This window comes from Schistocerca serialis, chromosome 4 (assembly GCF_023864345.2).
Source record: "Schistocerca serialis cubense isolate TAMUIC-IGC-003099 chromosome 4, iqSchSeri2.2, whole genome shotgun sequence".
Lineage (NCBI taxonomy): Eukaryota > Metazoa > Arthropoda > Insecta > Orthoptera > Acrididae > Schistocerca > Schistocerca serialis.
The window spans coordinates 679,405,994-679,418,298 of record NC_064641.1 but is presented as its reverse complement, the minus strand read 5'-3'; the positions used below and the strand labels follow the sequence as shown (position 1 = coordinate 679,418,298).

Below are 12,305 nucleotides of genomic sequence, written 5' to 3'. Positions count from 1 at the left end.
ACAGTTACAAAGTAATTTTTAAAATGTGTTAAAAATAGCATTCCAGCTGCCCCATCCAGTGTGACAGTGGCTGGTTTGGAATGGATTCTCTGCCCAAACTCTTTGTCTTTAAATATGTCTGCTTGTGTCTGTATATGTATGGATGGACATGTGTGTGTCTGTGCGCGAGTGTATACCTGTCCTTTTTTCCCCCCGAAGGTAAGTCTTTCCGCTCCCGGGATTGGAATGACTCCTTACCCTCTCCCTTAAAACCCACTTCCTTTCGTCTTTCCCTATCCTTCACTCTTTCCTAATGAGGCAACAGTTTGTTGCGAAAGCTTGAATTTTGTGTGTATGTATGTGTCTGTCGACCTGCCAGCGCTTTCGTATGGTAAGTCACATCATCTTTGTTTTTAAATATATAAAATATTTAGTAAATTTCATTTGCATCTGCCTACAAAGCAAAATTACCAATGTTAATAATTTTTCTAATGTTCTATTTTTAACTTTATACTAATTTTATTGATACACACCAGCATTGGCAAGACAGGTGTCATCAAAGCAACACCAATACTCATGCCACCAGGTGCAGTTCCTTGTTTCTTCCCAGATTCGCCTTTCCCTTGCAGAAAATTCTTACCCGTGGCACGTGCAATAACAGAAGAGATGTCACGTGACATCTGGAATGCCTGATAGGCATCAGCATGAACTGCATCAAGGCTGAAAGTAACACCACATTAATTTAAATTCTAAAGATATTTAGCTTTCTTGAACAGAATTTGCTTCTCATTAATCTAGCCTCTGCTGAAAGTTTAAGGTATTGTTGAAACTTCCTGGCATATTAAAACTATGTGCCACACTGGGACTTTAACTATGGGATCTTTGCCTTTGACGAGCAAGTGCTCTACTGACTCAACTATCCAAGCACGATTCACAACCCACCTTCACAGCCTTACTTTGGCCACTACCTCATCTCCTACATTCCAAAAATTCCTATGCATACCTTGCAGGACTAGCACTTCTGGATGAAGAGATATCATGGGCTATTCTCCATCACTTAGTTTAAATCTGCCAGGAAGTTTCAAATCAGCCTACACTTTGTTTTAAGACCTTCTTGTTAAGCCAGTTACTACATCAGAAGGGTGGTGTGGGGAAAGGGGTGGGGAAAGGGGTGGGGAAAGGGGTGGGGAAAGGGGTGGGGAAAGGGGTGGGGAAAGGGGTGGGGAAAGGGGGGGAATGATTATTAGGTGTGTGTGTGTGTGTGTGTGTGTGTGTGTGTGTGTGTGTGTGTGTGTGTGTGTGTGTTGGCCAAAAGCTTAATCATTTAGCAGTCTTTTTGTTGTGCCTCTCTGTGACTCAGCACCTCAACTACACATTGAGCATGAATCTATCCTTTTTGTAATATTTTCATTAGTTCATCGTCAGTATTATTTACTCACATTGTCACTACAGACACACTAATCATTTTAATACCATTTGTCATGCTAAAACTGTTATTTCATAGGTAACTAGGATGTAAAAGAGATACTGTCTGTGTGAAATCCTGTTCTTATATAAAAGAAGGGCTAATGACCCTAATCAGACAAGGTTAAGTAAGTAAAAATAAATTCTTCAGAGTTGAATAGATCATACACTATAGTGAGAGCTAGATTTACTAACAAGATAATAAATAGACTGAGTAATCTGAGTTATACAATTAATGTCCCGAGTGAAGTTTGTGATATCAAAATACTAAAACAAGCATACTTTGCACTTGTATATTCTGTACTCTCACATTGCATTCTATTTTGAGGCATCTCAATCACAGAGATACTTACTACGCAGAATATAATAGTCAAGATCATGAGATGAAAGCCACCCCCCTCCACCACTAAACATCTCTTTCTGGAGCTTATTATCCTGCCAGTGCTCTGTACTTACATGAATAAAAAAGTGCATTTTATTCATGAAAATTGACATATTTTTACAAAAAAATAAATGAAAATATCCACCATCATCAGACCTGTCATTCCAAAGACATGTCTACAATTAGTTAAGAGCTATGCAAGGGACTCTGAAGTATATGGCACCTAGGAGTTGTTCTACACAACAAGCTACTCAAAAACATTGAGTCAAATGGAGATGGATTTTGAGCAAATGTAAATATGTTGCTTCAGAAGAACTGCTTCTATACAGAAGAAGAAATTATGAATGCCAGTCTGAAGTAAGAAAGTTAAACATTTTCCTATGTGCCACACGTTCATAGCCAATTTAGTTTATTTTACAGATATAACTTATTTTTCTTTCACGAGTGAATCAAAATCACGTCAAATGCCACCACAAGTTTTCAGCCGATTTATTATACTGATGTAACGGTTTTTTTTCTTATAAGTTAATTATAATATTTATACACATTGAAACTGTGCCTTGTCCCATATCTGTGAGTAATACCACACAACAGGATTTCTGGAATCAATAAAAATCAAATGAAATAAAAAAATTCTTGGAATGGCATAATGGTTTAAACATTTGCTTTTGTGAATGGATGGAAGTATCATACACAGAAGACTACATGTGTGTGTGCTAACACACTGTATAACATGGATGTTACTATAATAGCAGCTGATAAAATGGACAACTTACATATGTTTGGGACCAGCATTGATTCTCAGGTCATGCTTCACTAGTCGAATGATCATTTTCAAGTCATTTGATGTACATCTGAAAAAAAAAATTCAGCTTTCCTTATCAGATAAAATAATAATTTATCAGAGTCATTATAATACTGTTGCCACAGGAACAAACACTTTGCATACGTGGAAACTTACCTTTTTTTTTTTTTTTTTGTGGCTACATCAAATGCAGTTTATACACATTACCTTTTTGCTATTTGTTTGAAGTGATGGGCTTGTTCATCCTCTTTTGTCATAGTAGAAAGCTTCTCCAAAAATTCATCAACCTATGAACATAATATGATTCAATGTTAGGAATGAAAATTAAATTGCACAAACTCTTTTAACATTCAAAAAAAGTTTAATATGTTAAAAGAAATCTGATTCTATGTCACAGCACAAAACAAACATACATCAATCAATGCAGTGGCAGAAATGAGAAATCACATTAAGACCAGATCTACACGGGCAAGGTTTTTTGAGAACACTTACTGTCTCTTCTACCGTCAACATGATGTGCTCTGCAATCTAAGGCAATTGATGTAGACTGATGCTGCATTACTTCATAAAATTCTTTTTTTCTTTCACAACAATCAACAATGATACACAGTCCAATGCACACCAACTCCAAGGAATATTTTTACTTTTCTCCTGTTCTGCTCACATTTAATCTAGGAATTTTCATTCACCATTTCGGCATAAGTGTTTTCTGGAAAGATGTACAGACAGCTACTGTGAGATGCAAACAGCAACCATCTCCTTGTTCTAGTCTTTGTTGTTGACACATGGGAGGCTATGTGTGTGACAGTGTTATGCTAAGATCAATGTCTAACAAATTATGGAAAATGTGTTACACAGAGGGTGGCTTTGTTAGTGGTGAAGTGTTTGACTACAGATCCAAAGCTCTTGGGTTTGATCCCAGTAAGTCTTAGGATTTTTATCTAATATCTATCATTTCTTTCATCTCTGGCAATATTTGTTAATCTGAAAAATGGCATGTTGCAGTATGGTTCAGAGTCCACATTGAACTGTAGGTGCCCCTATAACAGGCTGGTTAGGTCATTTCAAAGGATAGGCATACCACCTGCAGTTGGACCATACCTAGCACTGTGGTGTTCATATCAGCCTTCAGGATGACAATGGTTTCACCTTTTGTATGTTGAACAGCTTGTTGTAAGTTATAGGAGATTTGTTCATTTCTTTTGAAAACTCACTCGCATTTTCTTTAACAATTTAATTGCTTTGTTGCAAGAAATAATACCTAAATTAATAGTTAACAAATAATAATCACATCTTAACTATTTATCAAAATACACAGTATTTTATATCCAGATTTGTAATATTTTAAATGTTGTTCTCTTTTGTAGGGGGCTGTCAAAGGAAAATGAGACAAATGGGAAACAAGTAAGTAAACTGTTTATTATTTCACAAGTAATTGCCGTAACTGCTACTTATCTCACTATGAGACATGATGGCCAGTGCCCTCACGTAAAAATGTTTGCAGTTTTCCAGGTAACCATGATTGTATGCAAGTGTGCACCACATAATACAAAGTAAATCAATGGCCAGAACTGTCATCCATGGCTCAAAAAATATGGAAATTGGATGAGGAGAGATTGGGAACCATATGGAGGATGTGTAAGGGCTTCCCAATGAAACTTCTGCAGTGAACTTTGTGTTTTGAGTATACTGCATTAATTTTCCTTGTAAGCCTTTCCACATCCTACCTAAGTCCCAAGCTCTCTCGGTGTCGTTTCCACATTTTTGGGGCCCTGAAGAAAGACCTTTGTGGCTGCTGATTTGCTTCAAATGAAGAGGTGCATGACTGGATACAATCATGGTTCTATAAGCAGCCACAACCATTTTTCCATGAAGGCACAGACCATTTTGTCATAGATACTCTACTAACAGTTATGGAGATTACTTTCGAAATAATAAACAGTTTATACTTACTTTTTTCTGTCCGTTTCAATTTCATTTTACTGTCCCTTATAATATGCAGTCTTCCAATATTCTTCCATGTTTCCCGAGTTCTGTTGCTTGGATTTCTTCTCTCTTGTATTTACTCCTTGGTTAACTCTACAGTTATGAGGTGTGACCTTTGACTGTAGGATCAGTACAACAAGCTAGTGTCTTACTGTAGTACAGCAGTTGATGCTGCATTTATTTAGTTGGGCAGCACCCCTTCTTACTAAATTTTTTTTTCTGCAGTTATTGCTGAATGGTGAGTGTTTTGAACCTATCACTGCCAACTTTTGTCATTAATCAAAAAATTATGAATTAATTCAGATTTTTCCCAAGTTTTACTCATTCAATTATCTCCATTGCTTTGTATGAATTTATTGCCTGCACATTTTGCAGGAGGTATTTTACAGAACATAAAATGAATGTTTAAGAAACATTATGATCAAAACTGTTTCTTCACATGTAACATTTTTAACGTTATTCAACAACAGAAAAACCACAGAAACAGCAAGAATTTTCATAAAATTATCATGAGTTCAACTATAAAACAAGAGGATAGACCACATGTATGAAGTTGAGAGATTGCACATTAATGTAACTTGCTGCAAGTAAGTAAATCAGCAGATGTGAAGAAACCAAATAGTAACTGGTCAAGATTAAACAGAATACTGGTGTGATATATAATGCCATCATTAAATTTTATATTTTAGATCATTACATGTCAGTTTTATTCCCCCCTACAGCTGTGCACTATAAATTTATAAATTGTATCAACATCTTAGCTTTGGAAACATAACTGTCAAAGCATCATTCTGCTCTCTTTAATGTGTTTCAGTCATATCATTTTAACTTCTGCTTTAGAGAAGCAGTCATGAATACAACTGCACATAGGTACCATTTGTTAAATATATTACTTCAAAATACTGTGAAGTCTTTGCTGTACTAAAATCTATATCTGTGCTTACATCATATAAAGATAATGTACTCTTTTTCGTAGGTTGCAGGTGGGTGCTGCGTTCAAAGAAGATGCGAACTGTTTCAGCCACATCTCCTTGTTCTAAGTCTTCCAACATTTCATCTTGGTCAGCATGCAAAATCTTGAAAAAAGATTTGTAACAGTGAATACAACATGTATGCAAAATTTTTGTATTAATTCTATAGTTTAGTCATAATGTGTAAGTAAATGTCACAAAACATATTTTCAGATTTGTGAAGAAATTGTTCTGGTTTGTCACTAAAAAATTAGAAACTATCCTGACACAGACAAAATACACTCCTGGAAATTGAAATAAGAACACCGTGAATTCATTGTCCCAGGAAGGGGAAACTTTATTGACACATTCCTGGGGTCAGATACATCACATGATCACACTGACAGAACCACAGGCACACAGACGCAGGCAACAGAGCATGCACAATGTCGGCACTAGTACAGTGTATATCCACCTTTCGCAGCAATGCAGGCTGCTATTCTCCCATGGAGACGATCGTAGAGATGCTGGATGTAGTCCTCTGGAACGGCTTGCCATGCCATTTCCACCTGGCGCCTCAGTTGGACCAGCGTTCGTGCTGGACGTGCAGACCGCGTGAGACGACGCTTCATCCAGTCCCAAACATGCTCAATGGGGGACAGATCCGGAGATCTTGCTGGCCAGAGTAGTTGACTTACACCTTCTAGAGCACGTTGGGTGGCACGGGATACATGCGGACGTGCATTGTCCTGTTGGAACAGCAAGTTCCCTTGCCGGTCTAGGAATGGTAGAACGATGGGTTCGATGACGGTTTGGATGTACCGTGCACTATTCAGTGTCCCCTCGACGATCACCAGTGGTGTACGGCCAGTGTAGGAGATCGCTCCCCACACCATGATGCCGGGTGGTGGCCCTGTGTGCCTCGGTCGTATGCAGTCCTGATTGTGGCGCTCACCTGCACGGCGCCAAACATGCATACGACCATCATTGGCACCAAGGCAGAAGCGACTCTCATCGCTGAAGACGACACGTCTCCATTCGTCCCTCCATTCACGCCTGCCGCGACACCACTGGAGGCGGGCTGCACGATGTTGGGGCGTGAGCGGAAGACGGCCTAACGGTGTGCGGGACCGTAGCCCAGCTTCATGGAGACGGTTGCGAATGGTCCTCGCAGATACCCCAGGAGCAACAGTGTCCCTAATTTGCTGGGAAGTGGCGGTGCGGTCCCCTACGGCACTGCGTGGGATCCTACGGTCTTGGCGTGCATCCGTGCGTCGCTGCGGTCCGGTCCCAGGTCGACGGGCACGTGCACCTTCCGCCGACCACTGGCGACAACATCGATGTACTGTGGAGACCTCACGCCCCACGTGTTGAGCAATTCGGCGGTACGTCCACCCGGCCTCCCGCATGCCCACTATACGCCCTCGCTCAAAGTCCGTCAACTGCACATACGGTTCACGTCCACGCTGTCGCGGCATGCTACCAGTGTTAAAGACTGCGATGGAGCTCCGTATGCCACGGCAAACTGGCTGACACTGACGGCGGCGGTGCACAAATGCTGCGCAGCTAGCGCCATTCGACGGCCAACACCGCGGTTCCTAGTGTGTCCGCTGTGCCGTGCGTGTGATCATTGCTTGTACAGCCCTCTCGCAGTGTCCGGAGCAAGTATGGTGGGTCTGACACACCGGTGTCAATGTGTTCTTTTTTCCATTTCCAGGAGTGTAGTTACAACCAAATAAATCATAATCTGGTTGGACTATGATAATCTTAACAATAACAGGAAATTCAGAGTTTGCAGAAAGGATATATAAACCACTGGACTGAAGATACAGTTTTAACTCAAGATGTTATAATAATTGTGATTTTCTGTGATGTATCCCAAGCATATGCTATTGGCCATTTCATATCACAGACCCCCATCTTGGCAGTGGGCTACCAATTCAAAATGGTTTGAACCCAGAGAATTATCAGACAACACTTTGTAATTCAGAGCAAAGACTTCAGTGAGACTTGTACAGTCAGGAGAGGTGCCTTTTTCTTCGTATCAAGGTTGTGAAGGTACCAAGATATAATCTTACACAAGTTGAATGCTTTATCAGCTTTTTGTAGTGTAAATATGGGGAACAGTCAGAGTTTTAATTATCACCTCAGAAAAATCAAATTGTAACTGTGAAACTTGGTGACAATGTTTGCCTTTCTCTACATATCCACTGGTAAAAGTGACATTTCCCCAATAATGGATGACTTGGTAAAGAACACAATTGTATAAATCTCTTTCTAGCCATTCAGAATTGTTTGACTTCAAAAATCACCACATAGTCATTCTTAAAATGCCTGTCACATAAAGGTAGAAAAAACACATAGAAGTCACTGGGTGCCATTTCAGGAGAATACAGGAGTGAGGCAAAATTTGATGGCCTAAGAGAGCAGCAAGTGTGATTGTGTGTCTTTTACTAAAGAAGCTGAGGCACTGTTGTGAAGAAAAACACCCCTGTGGACAATTTCTCTGGACGCATTATCTTTACAGCTCATGTAAGCTCATCAGGACATTTCATTGGTATGCTCCTTTGAAAGATTGCTCATTGCTCTTGTCTCACCCTCACCCCCTCGCCCTTTCTCTAGAAGCATAATCTGTTACCACTATGATGTGACAACCCCCCCCCCCCCCCACACACACACACACACACACACACACACACACACACACACAGAGCAAAAAAAAAAAAAAAAAAAAAAAAAAAAAAAAAAAAAAAAAAAAAAAAAAAAAAAAAAAAAAACATTCAGCATCAATTGTCTCAATGGTAGTTGGGTCTTCCCTTTTTTGGCTGTGGTAAGTTCATGTCTTTTCATTTCTTATTTTGCTCCTTTATCTTGGGGTCACAATGATGCACTCAGCACTCTTCGCTGATGATGAGGTGGCTAAGGAAGTCATTTGGATTGGCGTGAGGCAGCTGTAACATTGCCACTATTGCCTCAGTTCAGCAGCCATTTTAAACAAGTTTCAGGGGTCACAAAAACCTGCAGGTGACTTGCTTTGTGATGTTCAAAAGGTCGTGCACGATGTTGAAAACTGATCCTTGACTGATTTTCAATTTTTATACTACTGCCTTAATTGTAATACATTGGTCTTTATGCACAAAGTCCTCCTTTTCTCTTGACATTCCCAATTCTTTGCAGAGAGATGTCTGACCATCTGTCATTCCAGCTTACCTGACCACACTGGAATCTTCTGTGTCACCTATCCATGGTAGTCACAGTATGGGGCACTGTTTTTGTATGATTCCACCAACTCAGCATTAACTGACATAAAGGCGTTTCCCTTAAAATGAAGGAAATTATTACTTTTGTTTCCCTAGCAGTGTGCTATTGTCCTGCGGTGCAGATATTTCAGGGTGCACCATGCCTCCAGACATTCTAACTTCAAACAAAGTATTGTTACCTAACTGTGTTTTCTTCAGGGTGATAAAACTTCATGAGTGGTGTTTATGCTTTTTGCTGTAAGTGGTTGTCTTATGTATTTTTCAATGGTAAAAGAGAGAAAAGAGTTGGTTGCACATGTAAGAACAGATACACAGCTAAGAAGTACAATACATAAAATGTTTTGATGATCTTTTAAGATATGAACAATAGCTCAGAAACATTTGATAGCCACAAAGGCTGCTATGAATTATGTAAATTGCACAGTTTCAGTAGATTCTAAGGGAATATAATAGCAGAAAGGTTCACTATAGCTTCCATGCCACATCAGTTCCTATGTGCATATATAAAATGACCTTCCCAAAACACTAGTTTCTCATGCTGAATAACTCTCATGATACCATGTAGGATAATTATGAGCTTGTGGGTCTGTGGAATGAATAATTAATCTAATCTAATCGGTGACAAAATTCCATTTTGACAAATTTCTTTATATACTCTTACATGTCCTGTACTAACAAAACATCTGAGAAACTTTCTGCTTCATGACAACTTTTTTTCCACTTTATACAAATACCTCATCAAAAACTCATTTAGTTCACTAACAGCTCATTTGAAATCCTCAGAAAACAGACAAAATGTCAAGATTTTATACATTCAATATGGGCACTATATAGGCAAATATAAGAAATGGTAGTTTTTTCCTTCCTACATCATCCCCTAGTTATTGAACTCCCAGCCTCAAAAAATTTTTGGAGCAAATCTTCAAGAGTATAAGATGTAAATGAGGCAATCCCATAATCGTATGTAGCCCCGAAGATAAAAACCACATGGAGTAATGTTTGGTCACTCATAAGGCTACTGACAATGAGCATGATCTTACACCTCACAGCTTTCAGACCAGTGTCCTGAAATAATGGTGTGCAGGTAATATCAGAAATCAATTTGTCAAAGTGTTGTGGAATGCTATCTTACATTAAAATGAAGTCATTTTGCATTTCTAAGTAATTTATTCTTGCCATAGATCTTTCCAAGAAAAGGGGAGACCCATAAACTTTAAAGGACATTGACCTGTCATATCTGTTGGCTGCTGAAGAAATAAGGGTTTAGAAAAACACACCTGAGAAAGAGAAAAATTAGCCATTCTGTTTTCTGTGCCTTCAAAAACTAAGCTTAGAATATATGTTGGCACTACATCTAAAGTTAATGTTGACTTTTAAGTGAAGACATCTTAGCACACTGACTTATCAGGACAGAACAGTTCAATTTCAATGACAATTAAGAACAATAAATGGAAGAAGTGCTTGCAGACATTTTACAGAAACATTTGAGATCATACTGATCTCAGTATCAATGCCAACAGCACACACACCATATATTTTCAATTCTCTAGTTTGCTTGCACTAGACAAAAATAATGAATTGCATACAACTGCAATGATGATGGTTGGTCTGTCAAATATTTCTTGCATCAAACTATTACAAAGTAATCTGACCAACAATGGTAATCTTGGCCTGGTACCCATTCAGCTTGGTTTGGCAGTATCCTTTAAGATGAAAACCAATTTTTAATCCAGGCAAAAATATTTAACATGTAAAACATTTTCTTCCAAATAAAGCATTTTCACCCTCCATGCCGCATGCCGCAACCCCCCCCCCCCCCCCCCCCCCCCCATACCACCTTACATTGTAATTTAAACTATCATTACACACATAATGTCTTAAACAGATATGTTCAGTATCTAAAATAAAGTGACTGAAGTAACAGGTACCTGAACAAACAATCTTCATATTACATGTTGAAGTAATTTTTAAGTAATTAAGAAATGAATACACTTGAATTGCATAAAGCGTATTCAGACTGATGTCTTATTTTGTTTTGTTGAGTGGTGGCACATGGATATACAAAATCCCAATGTATTTAAATCTAAACGTGTTATGTAATTGATCAGAAAGTAAAGTACTAACTCTGCTAAACAGTTTCACAATCTGCTTGCTTTGGATATTGTAAACTCTCTTCACAGCACCAGGCAGGAGCAGTCGAACCCATAGTAGGAGATCACCTTTGAAGCTTTCTGCAAAGAAAGAACATTTTTGCTAATAAACAATATGATTCAATAAATAAATAGCAACAAATGAATGAATGAACGAATGAATGAATGAATGAATGCAAGCTCAGAGCAGCTGTCATTAAGTCATTTTTCAGCTATAGCAGGTTACACAGCCAAGGGAAACAAAAGAAGATAAAGACAAGCAGAAGAAACAGATGGTGGCAACAAGGGGTAAAGTTTAATGTCCTATGAACATCCAGGTCATTAGAGAAAGGGAATGCTGAGAAGATAGTGACACTGCAAAGAATAAACCTGAGAATTCACTGACCTCCTACAGTAATGTGAGCTGTTGGAACACAATAAAATATTACCATAGAATATGAAACACAAATTATTCATAATGAAGCCAATAAAAATTAAAAAATTATCAATCACAACATTAAAAAGCTAATGTTGTTATTTGAAAGCAATATTCAGGTGATGGGGGAAAGGGGGGGGGGGGGTCGGAGGGGGAGGTGGGAGGGGGGGGGGGGGGGGTGCAGAGGGAGGAAAGATTGCCATGTGTCTATGTTGCATTACCAAAACTGTTCCTATGACTCAAAAAGCAAGAACATGTGTTGCAAAATCTCTTAGCCAACAACTTTTTTGTTTCGTGATATGACATCACCATGCAAAATGTATGTATGTGTGTTTTTTGCCCTGAGATAAGTGTTAAAGACTTTATCTTCTACAAGATGATATATGCTCCTTGCAACTGTCAGATTTAAAACACTTTCTGTATCAATAATGCCATAAATCTCTGGTGAACTGACAGAAAGAGCTCACTCACATCATCAAGCACCAATAAATTATAACTGTCAGCTTCTGTGAAATCAAGGAAAATGTGTGGCTCTTTAATATTATGACACAAATGACAGCATGCCTTAAAAATAATTGAGTTTTCATCTTTAATATAAAATCTTATTAATATTTTTCTGACAGAAAATGAACAATTATGAGATTATGTGTAACATTCTTACAAAGCGGCACACTACACATTCCATAGTACAAACAAGCTTGATAGCATGTGTAGGAACAATGTTATCATGATATCAGTAACTAGTTGCTTTCTCTTTTGCATTCTATTGTCCTGTATAGGATTTTCACTTCCAGAGATGGTCCCCTTTCTAATCACAAAAGTCAAACATTCAAAATACTAACTGTATGACATGATTTAAAACACATCTTTTATCATTTTTGTTTGGTTCTCATTTTTCCAATTTATTTTCATCA

At 38.5% G+C, this 12,305-nt stretch overlaps 1 protein-coding gene across 6 annotated transcripts in view; it reads right to left on the bottom strand.

Moving 5' to 3' along the window:
• Positions 1 to 12,305, bottom strand: part of LOC126473165 (DNA ligase 3) — a 651,156-nt gene that overhangs the window by 284,853 nt on the left and 353,998 nt on the right. For all 6 annotated transcript variants that reach the window (XM_050100039.1, XM_050100044.1, XM_050100043.1 and 3 more), the window contains 5 exons: positions 10,951 to 11,057; positions 5,561 to 5,692; positions 2,838 to 2,917; positions 2,602 to 2,679; positions 513 to 699 (listed from right to left, as the gene is read on the bottom strand). In XM_050100039.1, coding sequence (XP_049955996.1) covers positions 513 to 699; positions 2,602 to 2,679; positions 2,838 to 2,917; positions 5,561 to 5,692; positions 10,951 to 11,057 — 584 coding nt within the window. The remainder of the gene's footprint in view (positions 1 to 512; positions 700 to 2,601; positions 2,680 to 2,837; positions 2,918 to 5,560; positions 5,693 to 10,950; positions 11,058 to 12,305) is intronic.